Source organism: Salvelinus alpinus, chromosome 5 (assembly GCF_045679555.1).
Source record: "Salvelinus alpinus chromosome 5, SLU_Salpinus.1, whole genome shotgun sequence".
NCBI lineage: Eukaryota > Metazoa > Chordata > Actinopteri > Salmoniformes > Salmonidae > Salvelinus > Salvelinus alpinus.
Window position 1 is genome coordinate 52394527 of NC_092090.1, and position 20676 is coordinate 52415202.

General features: G+C 40.9%; 3 protein-coding genes and 2 long non-coding RNA genes across 6 annotated transcripts; 3 read left to right on the forward strand and 2 right to left on the reverse strand.

The window, feature by feature from the left end:
- Nucleotides 1-923: 923 nt before the first annotated feature.
- On the reverse strand, nt 924-6527 carry LOC139575105 (uncharacterized). Its single transcript, XR_011674892.1, has 3 exons — nt 6423-6527; nt 5984-6270; nt 924-1037 (listed from the first exon to the last, which is right to left on the reverse strand). It is a non-coding gene; the product is annotated as an uncharacterized lncRNA (long non-coding RNA).
- Nucleotides 938-5419, forward strand: LOC139575084 (golgin subfamily A member 6-like protein 22). 2 transcript variants are annotated; one of them, XM_071400075.1, is made up of 2 exons: nt 938-1056; nt 1326-5419. In XM_071400075.1, exon 2 carries the CDS (start codon nt 2642-2644, stop codon nt 4367-4369), a length of 1728 nt encoding a protein of 575 aa, XP_071256176.1. In that variant the 5' UTR covers nt 938-1056; nt 1326-2641; the 3' UTR covers nt 4370-5419. Both variants share the same exon structure in this region, with proteins under 2 accessions (XP_071256176.1, XP_071256178.1).
- LOC139575096 (uncharacterized) lies at nt 5415-7028 on the forward strand. The gene is made up of 2 exons (XM_071400100.1): nt 5415-6291; nt 6443-7028. Exons 1-2 carry the CDS (start codon nt 5816-5818, stop codon nt 6465-6467), a joined length of 501 nt encoding a protein of 166 aa, XP_071256201.1. The 5' UTR covers nt 5415-5815; the 3' UTR covers nt 6468-7028.
- Nucleotides 7029-14014: 6986 nt separating this feature from the next.
- On the reverse strand, nt 14015-15003 carry LOC139575107 (uncharacterized). Its single transcript, XR_011674894.1, has 2 exons — nt 14870-15003; nt 14015-14726 (listed from the first exon to the last, which is right to left on the reverse strand). It is a non-coding gene; the product is annotated as an uncharacterized lncRNA (long non-coding RNA).
- Nucleotides 15004-19550: 4547 nt separating this feature from the next.
- On the forward strand, nt 19551-20663 carry LOC139575092 (octapeptide-repeat protein T2-like). Its single transcript, XM_071400090.1, has 2 exons — nt 19551-19634; nt 19930-20663. Exons 1-2 carry the CDS (start codon nt 19552-19554, stop codon nt 20618-20620), a joined length of 774 nt encoding a protein of 257 aa, XP_071256191.1. The 5' UTR covers nt 19551; the 3' UTR covers nt 20621-20663.
- Nucleotides 20664-20676: the final 13 nt, after the last annotated feature.

Sequence of the window (20676 nt, forward strand, 5' to 3'; positions counted from 1 at the left end):
ATACACGAAATAAAAGTCAAGTGAAAATAGTTATAAATGTCTTGATCAATTATGAGTAGCTAAACCATATCGACTTTTGGACACTGATGCGCAGGAGAACCCCTAGCTGTCAATCAAGCAGGCGCGGTGAACGGATTATGACGCTCAAGCGTTCCAAATGACGCAACAATACAGCTCCAGACCAGAGAAAGTTAATGCCGAAGATGTTATTCGGTTCCAAACTAAAACTGCGGTTTGACAAGTGTGATTTGAGGTGAGTCAAATATTTTCAAAAGTTTACAATACATTAACCATCCGCTAGCCTACTTAGCCTATAAATCTGTCATGGCAAGATAACAAATCGGAAGGTGAAGCTTAATGTATTTGAAATATCTTTTATTTCTGACATTATCTAGCTAGCCTTATAAAATACAATTACTAATTATGGCTTTGTTTTTTTCTGTTGCTATCAATCACTCCATCTGTATTTACTCGTTCTGTCTGTTTGTCTTGCTGATTTATCTGTCTGTCGGACTATCTGTCTGTCTGTGTACTGTCTAGCCAGCATATGCCAGAAAGGTTCTTTCACATAGGCTCATATTCACAAAGTCTCATAGAAGGAGTGCTGATCAATAATCCGTTTTGTCTTTTAAATCAAACTGAATACGTTTTGATTGACAGGAGGGGACCTGATCCTAGATCAGCACTCCTACCCGGAAACACTTTGTGAACACAATCCAGGTGTACTGTGATTATGAAGTTGTGATGAGGTATTATGATATTAGTCGTGCTGATGCATGATGGGTTGTAGGCGAGAGCTTGAGTACTGTAGTCTGAAGGCTGTTTCTGAATTCACTGACCTGGTGAGTAAATGTTGTGTACAATGGCACCATCTAGTGACAGAAACATAGAAACACACATTGTTGCTGAAAGAAGGCATCTCTTTATTTTCCAGAAATAAAACTTGTAGACCTTTCCTGCAGTCTCTGAGGAGATGGACACCTCTTCTTCTTCTGGACGATCTCCGTCTCCTACTGGGACTGTCTTCTTACCCCCTCCTATCATGTGGAACAGTCTGTAAGTCATTCATCACATAACCTAGCTCTGGTCCAGGGCATTATGTGCGGCTTGCTGAAGGAAGGCTCAGTGTCTGCAAGCTGTACGTAACGCCCTGGACCAGAGCTACACATTACCCACCTCTGCCCATCATGGACAGTCAACTCATCACATTCACGTACTGTAAGTCACAGTTGAGTGAGTTTTGTTATTAAAGGCAGTTTAATTGAGCAGAAGTTTAATTATGAGTTCACTTCCTAAATAATGTGTTGACATTCCTTCACTCCCAGCTACAAGCAGGCAGAGATGGAGGTTCAGTTCCTGAGGGAAGAGAAGAAGACCTGTACAGAGAAGGAAGCCCACATGCTTGAGTTGAGGGAGAAGGATCGAACGATCCGAAATCAGAAGAAGGAGATGGACAGACTTCAAGTGTGCCTCTGGGAGGAGGAAAAGAAGAAGAGGAATGGTGGAACGGAGAAGGACGAGATGATTGATCAACTACAGTCTGAGACAGACCATCTCAGAGCCCTTTTGAAAGATGAAAGGAGGAGAAGAAGAGTAGAAAGGGGTATTATGAAAGAGTGGAAGGCTGAGATCCTGAGACTGAGGGAGGCAGAGAGCCACAGGGAGGCAGAGAGCCACAGGGAGGCAGAGAGCCATAGGGAGGCAGAGAGCCAGAGGGAGGCAGAGAGACAGAGGGAGGCAGAGAGCCAGAGGGAAGCAGAGAGACAGAGAGAAGCAGAGAGAAAGAGAGAAGCAGAGAGACAAAGAGAAGCAGAGAGACAGAGGGAGGCAGAGAGAGCCACAGAATGGGAGGTGAACCAGAGAAAAATGCAGGAGATCAACAGACTCAAACAACTGCTGGAGCTGCTGATGGTGGACCTACACCTGGCCCACGTAAGACATGTCATTGTTATTATTAAAAGGCAGTGTATATTCACCCGGCTGAAAATGAATGGCGGCAGACAGCTGTATGCTAACCCAATGTTAACTTTTATGCCTTTCCTAAACGTTAAACCTTACCTTAACCTCACTGAAACTATACCTAACCTTTACCATAACCCAACCCTAGGTCCTAAACCTAACCTTCATTTATCTCAACCCCTACGCCTTTCTTCTGCCGGTTGAATATCCACTTCCTTATTAACGTCATTACTGTTGTTGTTGTTGATAACTGTATCTGTGCAGGTTGTAAATAATTGCATTAGTGAAACATCATTTGTAGGAGTAATTTCTACAAGCATAAACATCAGAGGCAACATTAAATTGCAACGGGAATTTCTCAAACCCCTAACTGAATGGGCAAGCTAGTTGTGTGTTTGTATTTGTACACATTTTGGACATAATTGATTCCATAAAATGTCTCATAATTTTTTCAAACCATGTCAATACATTAATTGACAATGAATTGTCCAGATGAATTGATCAAAATGACCCTGCTATTGATGTTGTCCAGTGTTTGATTCAATTACCTAGGTCTAAGTTGTATTTCTATGTATCATTCTCTGCAAATGCTTTGAAAGTATGTCTTGGTCATAGATTATCACTAATTTAACCTTTTCAAATTAAGCAAGAGATAGAGAGATTGAGGCTATGGCAGAAAGTCATGGAGGATCAGCGACCAAGACTGGCCTGGAACAACAAACCTATTGAGACAGAAAGAGAGAGGGAAAGAGAGAGGGAAAAGGAGAAAGAAAGGGAGATGGAAAGGGAGAGAAAAGCAGAATTGGAAAGACAAGAAATGAAGAAGAAAGTGAAACAGGCAGAAGAAACGATAAAAGCGTTAGAACGAGAGATTGAGAGATTGAAAGAGACTGAAAAGGAAATCATATTTGAAAGAGAAAGAGACATGCGTATTGCAGAGAATGAGAAAGTCAAACTGGTTAACGAAAAGGTAAAAGAGTTAGAGAGAGAGGTTGAGAGACTGAAAGAAGATATGACAACAAAAGAGATTCAATACAAAATCAAATTTGAAAGAGCGAAAGAAGCGTATAGAAGACAGAATGAGAGAGTGAAAAAGGTTAACCAAAATGTACTAGTTTTAGACAGAGAGGTTGCGAGAATGAAAGAAGAGATTAGATTGAAAGACGAGACTGAACCAGAGAGAACATTTGATAGAGACAGAGAGAGAGAAAATGATTGGAGACAAAGTGAAAAGGAGATAAAAAATAGAGTGGAGAGAGAGATGGAGATGGAGACAGCCCTCATCAATGACAAAAAGACGTCTGAATTGGGGAAAGTCTTCAAGAAAATCAAGGAACAGCTGATAGAATTAGAAAATATGGAAACAGACAAATATAAATGGAAACAGAACCAAATGGACATGGAGGAGAAGATGGAGGGTGAGAACAACAAACAGAAAGAGGTAGAAAGAAAGAGAATGGAGAAAATACCAAAACAGAGACAACAAGAAGATGAGAAGAAGAAGGAGATGGAGAGAGAAGAAGAAGAGGAGAGACGCAAACAGAAGCACATAGAGATGGAAGAGGAAGAAATAGAGAGGGAGAAAGAGAGACAGAGAGAGATTGAAAGAGAGTATGAAGAAGAAAGATGTCAACAGAAGCAAATAGAGATGGAAGAGGAAGAAAGAGAAGAAGAGAGACAGAGAGAGATTGAAAGAGAGTATGAAGAAGAAAGATGTCAACAGAAGCAAATAGAGATGGAAGAGGAAGAACGAGAGAGGGAGAAAGAGAGACAGAGAGAGATTGAAAGAGAGTATGAAGAAGAAAGATGTCAACAGAAGCAAATAGAGATGGAAGAGGAAGAACGAGAGAGGGAGAAAGAGAGACAGAGAGAGATCAAAAGGAAGAGAATGGAGAAGAGACAGAAAAATATGGAAAGAGAAGAAGAGAGACAGAGAGAGATTGAAAGAGAGCATGAAGAAGAAAGATGTAAACAGAAGCAAATAGAGATGGAAGAGGAAGAAAGAGAGAGGGGGAAAGAGAGACAGAGAGAGATCAAAAGGAAGAGAATGGAGAAGAGACAGAAAAATATGGAAAGAGAAGAAGAGAGACAGAGCGAGATTGAAAGAGAGCATGAAGAAGAAATATGTAAACAGAAGCAAATAGAGATGGAAGAGGAAGAAAGAGAAGAAGAGAGACAGAGAGTGATCGAGGAGAAAGAGAGACAACAACAACAAGAGGAGAGAAAGAGAACGTTTGAGAGATATCAAGAAGAAGAAGATATATTGAAACAGAAGCAAATTGACATGGAGAAGGAGGGGAGAGAAGGAGAACAAGAGACAGAGAGAGATAGAAGAGATACACAGAGGACAAGAACAAGAGGAGAGACAGAAACAAATGGAGAAAGAGAAAGAAAGGGAGAAAGACAATGAGAATCAGAGAGAGATGGAATTAAAAGATCAGCAACAGAAAGAGATGGAGAAAGAAAACATGATCATGAGAGAGAGGGAAGCAGGAAGAAGAAAGGAGGGACAGAAAAATATTTTGGGGGAAATTGAAGGACAGAATGAACTGGAGATAGAACAGGAGAGAGAGATGGAAGAAAAGCAGGAAGTGATTAAGGAAGCAGAGGAAGAGTACAGGGAAAGAGAAGAGAGAGCAAAGGAAGTAAGCATGAAGAAACATGTAGTAGTTAATGTTAAAGCAAAAGCACGGGAAGTCTTCAATAGACGTGAAGAGAGAAGGTTAGAAGTGTTGAAGGGGGAACGAGAACACATAGAAAGAGGACAACAAATCAGGAGGGAGAAGGAGGAAAGACGGCTGGAGATGGAAAGAAAACAGGAGAGGGCAAGACAACAAGAGGAGCAGGATAAAAAACGAGAGATTGGAATTGCTAGACAGAAAGAAATGTTCAGACTAAGAGAGGAGGAGAGGCAGAGAGAGGAAGAGAGAGAGGAGGAGAGAAAGAGAGCCGTTAAAGGCCATTTAGCTTTAATCAGAGAGAGAGAGATAATAGAGACAAACAGAAGAGAGGAGATGGTGGAAGAGAAAAGAAGGGAGATCCTTGAAAATTACAAGAGGGGTGACTTAGAGGAGGAGGAGGAAAAGGAAGAAGACAAGGAGGACATTCTCCCACCTGATAAAAGTATCCGAAGGAGAGCTGTGGGCTGGATAAATAAGAAGTGGGAGGAGAGGAACCTCAAAAAGATCGAGAGAACGTATCAGAGAGAAGGTGAGGAGGGCTATAAGATCGTCCACATAGGTAAGACCTGTTTTCCCTCTGCTTATGACATCATCCTCTTTAGTCTCCTCTACACACATTAGTTCCACACCAGTCACCATGTTGCATCATTGTTTCAATATAAAACTACTGTCTAAAGAATATGTTAGCTGACATGGCTAATTGAGTGACTGACTGACATATCAAGAAAAATACTGCTGATGTAACAACCACGTGTTTAAATGGTACATTGTGTCATCTACTAGTCTAACTCTCAAGACTAAGTAGAGACCCAGAAAGAGTTCCTAAAAAACACACACAAAAACGTGTTTTGGAGGGATCCGGGGGCTACTAGTGGCCATGCGGCCCTAAGCGATCACATATGCCCTGGCACTATACAAAGAATAGGTGCCATTCGGGACTCATGTTAAACTTAGGGTCAGGTCAATTCGGGATGGGAATTATTGCACTTTATTGACAAATTCCATGCCTTGCTCAACTGAAAAGAGTAAAGAATCATTGAGATCCAATTGTGTTTTCTATTCTTCATTCCCTGTGTCCATTACATTTAAGTTGATACCAGATCCCTAAGTTGAATGTGAACTCTACTTCTTCTCCCCTACCAGCCATCCCTGGACACACAAGGCTAACAGCCACCATGACACGGGCAGAGAGAGAGAGGGAGAATAGGAAGGAGCTTTTGAAGGCTGAGGAGAGAAGGAAGAAGATGGAGGATTTCAATAAGCAGTGGAGAGAGCAGTCCCTGCTTAAAAAACAAACTCATCAGAAACTGATGGAGGAGAGGGAGAGGATGAAGGAAAAGTACCTGGAGCAGATGAATCTGGAGGCTGATGCTCAAATCAACACCCGGTGTCTCACCACCCAACACAGCCACGATTATCTGGAGACAACACAGCCCACTGGATCTGGAGATGGCCACCAGGAAAGGCCAAGGAGGCAACAGGCATGGGCAGAGAACCAGGAGGGGAGTTCAGAGAACCAGCAGGAGTGGCCAGAGAACCAACAGGGGGGGCCAGACAGCCAGCAGCTAGAAGCTCCAGAAGAGGCTGAAACATCAGAGCCAACCTCCAAGAACAAGAAAAGGCCAGGCATCTGGAAGAGAATTAAGATGGGGTAAAGAATGTTTAAACATCTATTCTTGTTTTACACTGTTAATATATATGTTGTCACTTTAAAAAGTGACATTATCCAAATGTGAGGGTTTAGTGTACATGCAACACACATGTAAATATATAGATACTTACCTGTCTCTGATGTCTTACAGCATTCCTGACGTGCTGTCTGCCTAGAGCTGGAACTCGAAGAAGCCACAGTTCCACTGAGGTTACGTTGGTCATTAAAAGTGTCGCCCAATAATTCCTTCTCCTCTTTAAGTCATCAAGCCACATTTCCTCCACAAAACATGGTAGTCTCCTCAAGCCAGCAAGTATCCTCTTTATCAGGCAACAAACCATCGAAGGTCAGTGACCCTCCTCCTCAGAGCAGAGGTTCTCATCTTTATCCTAATTAAAATCATCTCTACTCACCACCTCTACTGTCCTAGAAAATATCCCCAAATGGACATGGTTTAAACAGAAGTCCTCTCCTCAGACCAGTGGCTCCACAAACCAGAGTTTCTCATCTTTATTCAAGTTGAACGCAACTCTGATCATTTCCACCACCTCACCTGTTAAGGGGAGGTGCTGAAAAGGAGGTCTGGGAGGAGGTCTGCAGGTAGCCTGGACCGGACCGGTAGCAGCTAAGTTGCTGGCTCCATCCCCAGGCAGAGCTGCTCAAGTCAGGCCAGTGATGTTTGACAATGTCATTTTTGTTATTAAAGTTTTACGTTTTAATAAAAGCATTCATTAAAAAAGCAATATTGTTGTTACGGTGTGGATTGTTTTGTTATTTATTAGAATTGAAACATCCAGTAGTCATGGTAGATGTTAGACTTTCAATAAGACACCTAACATTCCATCAGTTTGCTACAATGTGTGACATGTTATATTAGAGAGGAGTCCTCTATACACATCTATTTTAGACCATAGGAGAAATATCAGATTGAAATAGCTTCTCTAAGAATCTGAGGAGAGAGCAACAGTAGACGCATCGTTAGCTCTCCCACATCCAGTTCAGTACTTGGGTCATTCCACCAGTTGAGTACCTTTTGGGGAGTGTAACTTTTATTTCACCTAATTCTAACATTCTGTCAAAAAGAGCACATGTTCAACTTAATAAAACACATGTTTTCCCATCTCAAAAGTTAAAAATACATACTATAGCAAGTGCCTATTAAGTGCCAAATAAAGTGACAGGGTTGACTGTAACAGAGTTGACTATTTCATTTAGAATCAACCATAGATCCCCATGTGACAGGGGGAATGGAATGCAAGCTTACCAAACAAATGTAAATTGTTTCAACATTTCTAGACTGTCTATCTATAGGTAACAGGGTTGATGTGTTATAATTCACCCACCCAGTGGTGATTGTAGCATGTACATCTTGGTGGGGAAAACTCCCCCAAAATGTTTTAGATGAATGCCAGCAAAGCCACTACACAACACAACACTAAACAATACATTAATTGCACTATAACTTTGACAAACGGTGCCCACAAACTGTTAGGGTCGACATAAAGCTGTCCCAACAGCAGAGCTTTCTTTTCAGCACCATGAAGTGAATCCTTTAAAAAAACATAGCTGATATGGCTGACTTGCTTAAACAAATGTGGTTTCTACTGACACTTGAGGGGACAACGAGTGGATAACAGGCAATCCGTCATTTTGATTAAGACATTAATGAGAGAGCTAGGATGGACATAGTGAATATATATAGTCTACATATGCACCACCAAGTCAGAGCAGTAGGCTAAGTTATGAGAGGGGAAAGGCACAAAATGATTAGGGTGAGACACATGGGCTACTAACAGGTTACTACACAGCATACACTTAGTATTACTTTCTTAGCTACAGTATACATATCTCCCTGGCATAGTACATCATTTGTAGAGCAGCATTCAATAAATTTTTGGACTCACCTTGTTGTGCTGTGCTCTCTTGAACAGGAAGGTGTCATCAAAATTTGTCATCAAAGTCTGTCATTCTCTGGATTTATGGTGCTTTCAAGACAACTGGGAACTCAGAAAAAACAAGGTTGAATCATGACGTCAGTGATCTTCAGGTCAGAGCACAAGAAAGAGGCCCGAGTTCCCGACTTGGAATTCCGAGTTGGATGACCGTTCAAAACTTGTTTTCCCAGTCGGAGTTCCCAGTTGTCTTGAACTCACTGAAGTTTAAGATTTCCCAGTTCCGAGTTTCCAGTTGTTTTGAAGGCGACAGGAGTTATGCTGAATTGCAGGCTAGTGATTGCTTTGCTAAGCTTGTAGTTAGCCACTGATTCCTTCCAAACCACTCGTTGAATTTGCGATTTCCAACTTGTTGTGTAATGTTGATGTCCAATGGTTGATGAGCACCGATACATTTTATCTATAATTTCTCTTCATAATTTCTCTTCATATGACAAGGATTGGAAAGGATTTGCCAGTAGATTGTTGACTGGATTCATGATGATGACTGCTAGCTTGGTAGCTAAGATATAGAAAATATGATGTTGACATGATCAGTCCAATCAAAGCTATGGTAAATATAACCTGATTTGATGTCATTTTATCTGTGGCCAATGACCTTGAGAATTATTGGATGGGCACTTCTAATGTAACTCTATGGCAGCACCCAAGGGGCTTGAATATTCGAGCTCTCCTCATAGATTTTGCAGTGATGTAGTGTCCCCTTGAGTGACAGAACACTGAACCAATCACGGCGCAACTACAGAACATTACCAACCCCTACTCTCCGTATTTATCGCTGGCTGCCCCACCACCACAGAAAGCACTGAGAAAGGCTGAAACACCTGCATTAATGAGCTGCCTTACTCAAGAAAGCAAAAAAGAGACCATGTCTGTATGAGGCTTTATTAACTCAATGACTCTTTTTTCTTCATTGGTTGCAAACTGATATGTGACACATATTAATGCCAAAATATGAGGCAAAACAAGCAACATAATTGCAAAATGTTTTTTTGCTAAACACGTGGGGCTCAAAACGGGTTTGGCTCTGCCCCACCTGCCCTAAATGATGGCTCGCCACTGACAATACTATAATCAAAGATGATTCTATGATGAATACATTATTATTAAAAGATGAGCTCACCGTTTTTATTGGTGAATCAAAATTGGATGATTCAATCATACAGTGTTTTACAGCAGTGAAGTTAGCTTTATATTAAAGATTCAGACTTTGCTCTTCAATATCTCTTCAAAGGAACATGCAAGGATGACTAGGCTACCGGGGGCGGCAGGTAACCTAGTGGTTAGAGTGTTAAGCCAGTAACCGAAAGGTTGCTAGATAGAATCTCCGAGCTGACAAGGTAAAATCTGTCATTCCTCCCCTGAAACAAGGCAGTTAACCTACTGTTCCTAGGTAGTTGCTGTAAATAAGAATTTGTTCTTAACTGACTTGCCTAGTTAAATAAAGGTTAAATAAATAAATAAATAATATATAAATGTAATATTCTAAATCGGCTGATGATAGTGAATAAGTTAAACCCCTTGTTTTTCCAATTCGGTGTCATATTCTCTTTTTGGAGGTGAAATGTAGCTAAAAATGTGCTATCCTCTGCTCAGAGGGTTAAGGAACCGTCTTAAAACTGCAAATGTAAAATGCAAATGTAAATGAAAAATATCAATACCTTCTCAACTACATGACATAGAGATCTCAAACAAATTTGACACTGTAAAGTGACCTCTCGAACCGCTCAAATTTTTTAAACTTCTATAATATCTACAAAATGTCAAATAAATCACTTTACATAAAAGTACTTCAAAAAAACATCAATATCTTCCCCTCCATATAACTTTCATGCATACAACCAACTGTTATTGGTTCAGGGACGTCATGCCTCCAATCAACAGCAATTTGTGTTGTATTTGTTGACTTTGAATACTTTTTTACAAACGTTAATTATATTTGCATGAATAATACTGTAAAATGTCAATAGATTCCACCCCATGTGACATTCATCAGTAAAACTAACTTTGATTGGTTCAGGGACCTCATCCCTCCAATCAATAGCAATTACTTTTGTATTGTTTGATATTCTACCAACTTAAATTGACTTTAAATTAAAGATACTTTCTTAAAACGTCAATAGCTTCCAACCTATATTAATATCATAAATACAAACAACTGTCATTGGTTCAGGAACCACATCCCACTAATAAATGTCAATTACTTTTGTATTTTATTTACTTTAATTTTTTTAAATGAATTTGACTTGACTTTACCTGAAAAATGCTTCCCTAAAACTTCAGTAGCTTCCACCCCATATTACTTTTATGAATACAACAAACTGATATTGGTTCACAGACCTCTTCCCTCCAATCCACGGCAATTACGTTTGGACTTTTGGACATTACAAATGAAGTCAAATTGAAAACAGTATTGGTATTGTTGAACTAGGTTTTCATAATAGCAAGCTAGGACTGATGGTTTGGTTATCTAAACTAGCAAGTATGTTTGTTTGGTTACCAAGGCAACTACTGTAGCTATCTAGAAAACTTGCTAGCTACTTCAGTGGATGTTGAACACATTTCTACCGGCAAATGAACACATTTCTCTTGGCAAATGAACACATTTCTACCGGCAAATGAACACATTTCTACCGGCAAATGTGTCAAATTATAGCCATGGTATTAAAGGGGTAATCAACTCAAGGCTTTATGGGTTCTCTGGAAAATAATACAAGTCCATGGAAGGTCAGTTCCACAGTGTTCATTATTTGCCAGAGAACGCATAGTCCCTCTTGATTATCCCTTACATAACTTTATGAGCTGGATTTGCCTTTCTTTGCAACAGTGGAACCTACTGAGGAGGCGGTGACTCATAATAATGGTTGGAATGGAGTCAATGGAGTGGTATCAACCACATCAAAGATGGGGTTTCCATGTGTTTGATACCACTCAATTGACTTCATTCCAGACATTATTATGCGCTGTCCTCCCCTCATCAGCCTCCACTGCTTTGCAATTAGTTTGTTCGTTTTCAGTTGTTAGCATTTAGCTAACAGCGTCTATGTGAATTTGGTATCAGTTTGTGCTAATTTGTTAGCATTCTGGTAATAGATGCCCATAGGTTTTTCTTGTGTTTTTAGCACCCGCTCATGTGCTATGCCGGTAATACTGTAAATCCCGGTATGAGAGAAGGATGGTATGACAATATGAAAATCTGGATATCGCCCAAGCCTAATCACCACAACTACCACACCTACGTACCACATCTACCAAACCTACCTAGCACAACTACCACACCTACCTACCACAACTACCACACCTATCATCACCATACCCACCATATCTATCATCACCACAACTACAAAACCCACCATCACCAAACTTACCGAACACAACTTCCACACCTACGTACCACAACTACCACACCTACCTACCAAAACTACCACACATACCTACCACAACTACCACATCAAACTACCACAACTATTACACCTACCATCAACACACCTACAATCCACAAATACCACACCTACCACAACTATCACCAAACCTACACAGCTACCATCACCACACCTACTATCACCATACCTACTTACCACATCTACCACAACAACCTACCACAACTACCACACCTATCATCACCATACCTACCATATCTATCATCACCACACCTACCAAACTTACCTACCACAACTACCACCACACCAACCACACCTACCATCACCACAAGTAACATACCTACCATCACCACATATATCACACCTACCATCACCAAACCTACCACACCTACCTTCACCACACCTACCATACCTACCTTCACCAAACAAACCATCACCACACCTATTACACCTACCATCACCACACCTACCATCACCACAGCTACCTCACCTACCATCACCACACCACACCCACCAAACCTACCTACCTACCACAACTACCACACCTACCTACCACAACTATCACACCCATCTACCACAACTATCACACCTACCTACCACAACTGTCACACCTACATCACACCTAACATAACCACACCTACCATCACTATACCTACCATTACACCAACCATCTCACCTACCATCACCACACCTACCATCACCACAAATACCATACCATAATTACTTCACCACACCTACCATCATTACACCTGCCATCACCACACCTACCATACCTACCATCATCACATCTACCATAACCACACCTACCATACCTACCTTCACAACACCTACCATCACCACACCTACCACACCTACCTTCACCACACCTACCATCACCACACCTACAATCACTATACTTAATGTAGCAGTGTGATGTTGTTCCCCTAGATTATGCACCAAGTTGCACACAAGGACCAATTCAAATAGGCCAGGTCAAGAGGGGATGTTAATAATTTGATAATAATAATAATAATTCAGTGTATTTTTTAAATTTAATTACAGCTGCATAGCTAATGTTTTTCTTTGGTGTACAAACACTTTTTCATATCAATATTGTACATACATGTGATTGTAAAAGTTTTGTATATTTTGGTTTGGCCCATCGCGGGTTATCTGTCTTTCCGTACCCCCTTATTGTTCTCTTTTGCCTGACCTTCGGCTAGCAAGGTATGTTGTCCTTGGCTCCGAAATTGTTTAATATAAAACCGTCATAATGTTACACAATGTACTGTTATGCTACCATAAGTTTGTTACAATGTGGATAATATAAAGATTTATGTTAACAAGTTTCACAAAGCTCGCTAACTAGGGTATCTATTGTAACTTGTGAGTACTTGGGACAGTGTTTGAGTGAGTGTCCATGTGCTTGCGCAGGTGCCTGAGAGCTAGGACTGCACCAAGGGTTAACATAATGTGTGTTGTCTCTTCGTGTGCAGGTATGTATTTTATTTTGTCCGAATTATGTTCTGTATCATTTTACTTGTATTGTATGGTGTGCTGTTGTGCATTGAATGTGTGCACACAGCACCTGTTATTTCCTTTTGGCGCTCTTTTACCTGACTTTCGGCTACCAAGGTGCCTGAGGGCTAGGACTGCGCCAAGGGTTAACATAATGTGTGTTGTCTCTTCGTGTGCAGGGCAAATAAAAATAATTCAACTAGCAGACCTTCAGTTGTGGCAGCGTCCTAATTAAAAGTACACAACGCAGAATGAACCAAGCTACACAAGGTAGCCAAAGTGGAATCAAAAGTCATAGGCCTAATCATCAATCAAATATGAAATATAAAACCAAAATATAATCTACATATAAATGTAGTAGAGTTCAAATGGTTATTCCATCAAACTTCAAATTATTAGAATAGTACACAACGCAGAACATAACAACCAGGTTGGGGGTCAGTTGCCCAAGCCCGCGAACAGGAATATTCCAATTTCAGACAGAAGGGGGGAGTCAGATCGCTATGATCACCAGGAACTTTACTTTTGGTGTCTATTTTGAATTGTTGCGCTACTGGTGCTGCCTGTTGATGTTAGGTAGGCAGCTACAGTAGCTGAATGATGTTAACATCTTCGGGTTTTGTTTCATTAAATTTATTTCATTTCATCCGGGTGCTTGCGTCACCTACTAACACCCTGGTACTACCCGTAGCTCCCGCTCTCCTCAGTCCGAGAAAACACTGAGAGAAAGGTATGTGTTGCAGATTACTCCTTTGTAGAAGTCCATAACGTGAAATAAATAAAGCATCCCAAGGTTAATGCTGTAGATATTGTTATAAGGGAGTGTGAGATTGAAAGAGATTTGCGTCAGTTCAAATCTGGTATCAGGACAAAATGTGATTCAGAGTCACCGAATATACTTTAAGTATTTTAATTAAACTCAAGCGATAAATGGTGAATGCAATTTTCGTATATACGGGTTCACTGTATCTCCGCGCAGGGTAGAACAGAGAACTGTGGAATGTGCTCAAATAACAGTTTTTATACTATGACAGCTTTAGTTCCAACCCGTCTTTTGGTCTATCATAGTAGAGGCTGAGCGCGGTTTAAACTTTGCTCAGCCTTTGCTGGCACTCGGACTTGTCCAAGTCCCTTAGTGCTCTCCTCTGTCCGCATCTGGTTGTTGGGTAGATTAGATCTGTCTTGTGTCTCCGTCGATTCTACACTCAAACAGTTCCTAATATGGTATTGTCCAGTGCCCTATCCTCCCTGGTTGGCTTAGAGATATGCACCCCTCCCCTCTCCAGATTGACCACAGCTTGTATAGCCTGTCCCTCTATGTTGATCAGTCTTTACACACCTACACATCTGTATTGTTTGTGTGTGTGTGTAACAAAACAATATTAATCTTCAAACAATATGGTAGCAGGCTATAGTGCATAAACATAAATCCTAACAAGACTCTTGAAACATGTAACTTTCAGAGTTTTATTGTTGTTATTAATATAGTTTACAGAGTGCTAAAAGTGCTGCTGTTGCTAGCTAGCATGCCTTTCTGTGATGCAGACGGTTAGCTGAGCTGCCGACTGGTGCTGGCGTTGCATTGTGGGAGATGTCGTTTGGTCCTCTACGGTCAGAATGGGATAGAGGCGATTTCACGTTGCAATTTGTTTGTGTTGCAGTGTTTTTGTACATGAGTTGTTGTATTTTGGTACTGTCAACACTGAAAGCACCTAGCAATGTATTGGGGATGTGAGACATGTGTTTTACCTTTCTTCATGCTCCTGTGTAGAACAACTTGTCAGATGGTGCTTTGGAGACTGATGTGTTTCTGTCCTGTCTTTTCACAATACTATTGCAGATCAAAATAAAAGCCAGAAAGACAGCCGTGGTGTCGCTCTTCATTTCTTGGTTCTCCTGTGGTACATAAGAAACCCGCTACAGTGTTATTGTATATCAAATAAAAATGGTATTCCAATGTTTTTATGGCTTTCATAAAAACAACCAAATGATTATTTTTGCGATAGCATATATGAAATGTATTACACTGTTAGAATGCTGCAGTCAGAATGACTGCTCATCAGCTTGATGGGGGGTGTCTTGAGGCCCAGCGGTTCTAGTGTTAACAGAGATCCTGAATTAGTCAGTTTGATTCTGAATCAGTAAGCTTGACTCTGAATCATGTGCAGTGTGACCACTGAGACTTAAACCAACTCAATATGACTCCTGAGATATACAGTTAATCATTTATAGTGTCTGTGAAAAGAAACCAAATCAGTCAGTCTGGTCAGAGTAACAGATTTTTTGGGTATTCTGCAACCATTTTGGTAACGGAATTACAAGTTTTAATCACTTAATAATTCACAAACAAAATATATATCAGAAAAATCACTAGAACTAATTGTTAGCTCCAACATTACTTGTTACTTCTGTGAACTTTCATTATCCTCCCTCCTCACAAATCCAAATGTGAAAATATCTGAAAGTTATGTGGGTTTTTGGTAACGAAATTACAAGGCACAAGTCAATATTCCTTAAACAATTTCCCCAAACCCAAATATAAGTGTTGATATTAGTAGGCAGGGGTCTTTACGTCAACATTATTATTTTTTAATGTAGTTCTGATTATTGACCTTTTAAGACTTTTTCTGGTGATGTTTTCTAAGATCCCTTTTCTATCTGTTTACCCAGAAATCAAAGCCTTCACTGGTTGAAAAATGTATCTAGAATTACATTTCGCAAAAATATACACTCTTAGATTTGATTTGGCACCCAATTACACATGCTCCTATGAACATCACATTGGTGCTCCTGGGTCCTTTTACATGGAAATGCCCTACTGTGACTCTAGAGATGCTATCCATCCCCAACTAGTAATAAAGTGGTCGGGTTGGTTGCTTCTGGCCTTTCCAGCTTCAGGCTGAATCACACCCATGATGAGGAGGTTTACTGGACACTGTGAGAAACTACAGTCTGAATCACACCCATGATGAGAGAAGGTTTACTGGACACTGAGAAACTACAGTCTGAATCACACCCATGATGAGAGAAGGTTTACTGGACACTGAGAAACTACAGTCTGAATCACACCAATGATGAAACTACCTTTAAGGGTTTGGTTTTTGTTAGTGTTTAGGTTAGAGTCAGTTTCAAGATTTTGGCCAGACGGGCTGTCAATGGGATGTTGATCAGAAAAGTCCATTTAGTCTTTCCCTTCTCAAACCTGTCCTCCCCCTAACCAGTTCATATCATGTATTCCACCACCAGCACACCTGATTCACTAATCAGAGGTTTTGATGATTAGTTGACCAGTGGCACAAAGTGGACTGGATCTAGGTGAACTATGGAGTGTCTTCCAGGGACAGTACAGTACATACTGAGAAGATAACAACAGTGTAGTTGACTCAACTCATTCAAACTATCATGACACCTACACCACCCGATGTCACAGGAAGGCCATAAAGATCATCAAGGACAACAACCACCCAAGCCACTGCCTGTTCACCCCGCTATCATCCAGAAGGCGAGGTCAGTACAGGTGCATCAAAGCAGGGACCGAGAGACTGAAAAACAGCTTCTATCTCAAGACCATCAGACTGTTAAACAGCCACCACTAACATTTAGCGGCCGCTGCCAACATACTGACTCAACTCCAGCCACTTAAAAATGGGAATTGATGGAAATTATGTAAAAATGTACCACTAGCCACTTTAAACAATGCCACTTAATATAATGTTTACATACCCTACATTACCCATCTCATATGTATATACTGTACTCTATATCATCTACTGCATCTTGCCATCTTTATGTAATACATGTACCACTAGCCACTTTAAACTATGCCACTTTATGTTTACATACCCTACAGTACTCATCTCATATGTATATACCGTACTCTATACCATCTACTGCATCTTGCCTATGCCGTTCTGTACCACCACTCATTCATATATCTTTATGTACATATTCTTTATCCCTTTACACTTGTGTGTGTATAAGGTAGTAGTTGTGGAATTGTTAGGTTAGATTACTTGTTGGTTATTACTGCATTGTTGGAACTAGAAGCACAAGCATTTCGCTACACTCGCATTAACATCTGCTAACCATGTGTATGTGACTAATAAAATTTGATTTGATTTGATTTGACTATTGTTTAGAGAGAAGATCTGCACAAGGGCATAAAGTGTAAGATATAGCAAGAGAGGACAATATGGTGCAAGGTAGCCAAAGTGAAATCAAAAGTCATAGACCTAATTATCAATCAAATATGAAATATAAAACCAAAATATAATCTACATATAAAGACAACATGTCAGCATGTCTCACATCCCAGGTTATGTTTGGACTGGAACGTGACAACTCAACGTCTATGCACATCTCCCCAATAGCCTACAGACAACTTTCCTGAGTGCAATGTCATTAATGTGACAGATATGTACAGTATAATAAGCATAGTGAAGAAGGAAAAGATCTCACCTCTGACGCACAGCAGAGACATCGCTGCTGAGATTTTCCCTGGAGCAAGAGTCCTTCAAGAATATAAAAACAGTCATTGCGTTTCAATGGCGTCTGAACTTTCTTTCAACAACGAATGTACTCCCCAAACGCTTGTTGCATCGTGAACTATCCTCCCAGTCCCTTGGGAGTTCAGCGGATGGATGATCCGCCGCTGCCATTTACTTGGATGAGAAATTGGACGAACGCTCCTCCAGCTCACGATACGCAATGGTGGAGAACTACAGTGTGGTGATGTGTCGTTCACAAACGAACGGCTCTTATTGAACGGATCTTTTTGTTGAACCTCGGGAACCGAATTGCATCGGTGAAAGAGCCATTCATCTGTCTCTCTGATTTGCATACTGCTACTACTGCTTGTTGAGCTCAGAACAACGTTTTTCTGTGGATAAATTACAACATCATTATATAAAGGGGGTAAATCCTCACTGCAGAAACAATAAATAGTGGGGAGAGGGGGTCAATCTGGTCCACGAGGATTTATTTTATGCTTAAAAACGAGTTCTTCTTTTTTTAAAGCGCATTTCACGATCTGACTTAATGGAAGCCTACCTTTTGGCTTTTACATTGAATATTTGCATTTTTTTCATTGTTCTAGATTGATTCTAAGCATTTTGAAGGAAGATCCGTTTATGAGCCAAATGAACCCGCTCTTTTACTTGAACGGAGCCAAATGTTCCGGATCACCGAAAAGACTCAGAAATCCCATCACTACTACATCGGAGAGATTAGATCCAAACAGAGCACCACAATCAACAGGCAGGCGGTTAGGGCGTTGGGATTTGACTGTCACAGGGACCAACTAATAAGAGGTTATAATTCATTGGAATAGGCGGTTCTTGAGGTAACGGTGGTCAATTGAAAACGGATCAACTGGATTCTTGTACCCCGGGGAACAGGTGTAGTCCAGCAGTTGGTGATGGTGACATACTGAACAGTTCGACCTGGACAGGTGCACCAGAGTTGTGATTGTATGTTTGTATGTACAGTTATGGCTGTCCTGTTATTATTTTGTGTCTTGATCAATTATGAGTAGCTAAACCATATCGACTTTTTGGACACTGATGCGCAGGAGAACCCCTAGCTGTCAATCAAGCAGGCGCGGTGAACGGATTATGACGCTCAAGCGTTCCAAATGACGCAACAATACAGTTCCAGAACAGAGAAAGTTAATGCCGAAGATGTTATTCGGTTCCACACTAAAACTGCGCTTTGACAAGTGAGATTTGAGGTGAGTCAAATATTTACAAAAGTGTACAATACATTAACCATCCGCTAGGCTACTTAGCCTATAATTCTGTCATGGTAAAATAACACATTGAAGGTGAACGTTAATGTATTTGAAATATTTTTTAGCCTTATAAAATACAAATTATTAATTATTGATTCGTTTTTTTCTGTTGCTATCAATCACTCCATCTGTATTTACTCTTCTGTCAGTTTGTCTTGCTGACTTATCTGTCTGTCTGTCAGACTATCTGTCTGTCTGTGTACTGTCTAGCCAGCATATGCCAGAAAGGTTCTTTCACATAGGCTCCTTATCACAAAGTCTCATAGAAGGAGTGCTGATCAATATTCAGTTTTGTCTTTTAAATCAAACTGAATACGTTTTGATTGACAGGAGGGGACCTGATCCTAGATCAGCACTCCTACCCGGAAACACTTTGTGAACACAATCCAGGTGTACTGTGATTATGAAGTTGTGATGAGGTATTATTATATTAGTCGTGCTGATGCATGATGGGTTGTAGGCTAGAGCTTGAGTACTGTAGTCTGAAGGCTGTTTCTGAATTCACTGACCTGGTGAGTAAATGTTGTGTAAAATGGCACCATCTAGTGACATAAACATAGAAACACACATTGTTGCTGAAAGAAGGCATCTCTTTATTTTCCAGAAATAAAACTTGTAGACCTTTCCTGCAGTCTCTGAGGAGATGGACACCTCTTCTTCTTCTGGACGATCTCCGTCTCCTACTGGGACTGTCTTCTTACCCCCTCCTATCATGTGGAACAGTCTGTAAGTCATTCATCACATAACCTAGCTCTGGTCCAGGGCATTATGTGCGGCTTGCTGAAGGAAGGCTCTGTGTCTGCAAGCTGTACTTAACGCCCTGGACCAGAGCTACACATTACCCACCTCTGGCCATCATGGACAGTCAACTCATCACATTCACGTACTGTAAGTCACAGTTGAGTGAGTTGTGTGATTAAAGGCAGTTTAATTGATCAGAAGTTTAATTATTATTGTAATATTGTAATAAATTGTCTGAGTTCACTTCCTAAATAATGTGTTGACATTCCTTCGCTCCCAGCTACAAGCAGGCAGAGATGGAGGTTCAGTTCCTGAGGGAAGAGAAGAAGACCTGTACAGAGAAGGAAGCCCACATGCTTGAGTTGAGGGGGAAGGATCGAACGATCCGAAATCAGAAGAGGGAGATGGACAGACTTCAAGTGTGCCTCTGGGAGGAGGAAAAGAAGAAGAGGAATGGTGAAACGGAGAAGGACGAGATGATTGAACAACTACAGTCTGAGACAGACCACCTCAAAGCCCTTTTGAAAGATGAAAGGAGGAGAAGAAGAGTAGAAAGGGGTATTATGAAAGAGTGGAAGGCTGAGATCCTGAGACTGAGGGAGGCAGAGAGCCACAGGGAGGCAGAGAGCCACAGGGAGGCAGAGAGCCACAGGGAGGCAGAGAGCCACAGGGAGGCAGAGAGAAAGAGGGAAGCAGAGAGAAAGAGGGAGGCAGAGAGACAGAGGGAGGCAGAGAGCCACAGGGAGGCAGAGAGAAAGAGGGAAGCAGAGAGAAAGAGGGAAGCAGAGAGACAGAGGGAGGCAGAGAGAGCCACAGAATGGGAGGTGAACCAGAGAAAAATGCAGGAGATCAACAGACTCAAACAACTGCTGGAGCTGCTGATGGTGGACCTACATTTACATTTACATTTAAGTCATTTAGCAGACGCTCTTATCCAGAGCGACTTACAAATTGGTGCATTCACCTTATGATATCCAGTGGAACAACCACTTTACAATAGTGCATCTAACTCTTTTAAGGGGGGGGG

What these genes read in the sequence shown, in the direction of transcription:
- LOC139575092 (XM_071400090.1), top strand. Translation starts at nt 19,552, where the DNA reads ATGGACACCTCTTCTTCTTCTGGACGATCTCCGTCTCCTACTGGGACT. An exon ending in CCTATCATGTGGAACAGTCT is followed by an intron (nt 19,635 to 19,929) that starts GTAAGTCATTCA and finishes CTTCGCTCCCAG; the next exon opens with CTACAAGCAGGCAGAGATGG.
- LOC139575084 (XM_071400075.1), top strand. Translation starts at nt 2,642, where the DNA reads ATGGAGGATCAGCGACCAAGACTGGCCTGGAACAACAAACCTATTGAG.
- LOC139575096 (XM_071400100.1), top strand. Translation starts at nt 5,816, where the DNA reads ATGACACGGGCAGAGAGAGAGAGGGAGAATAGGAAGGAGCTTTTGAAG. An exon ending in TGGAAGAGAATTAAGATGGG is followed by an intron (nt 6,292 to 6,442) that starts GTAAAGAATGTT and finishes GATGTCTTACAG; the next exon opens with CATTCCTGACGTGCTGTCTG.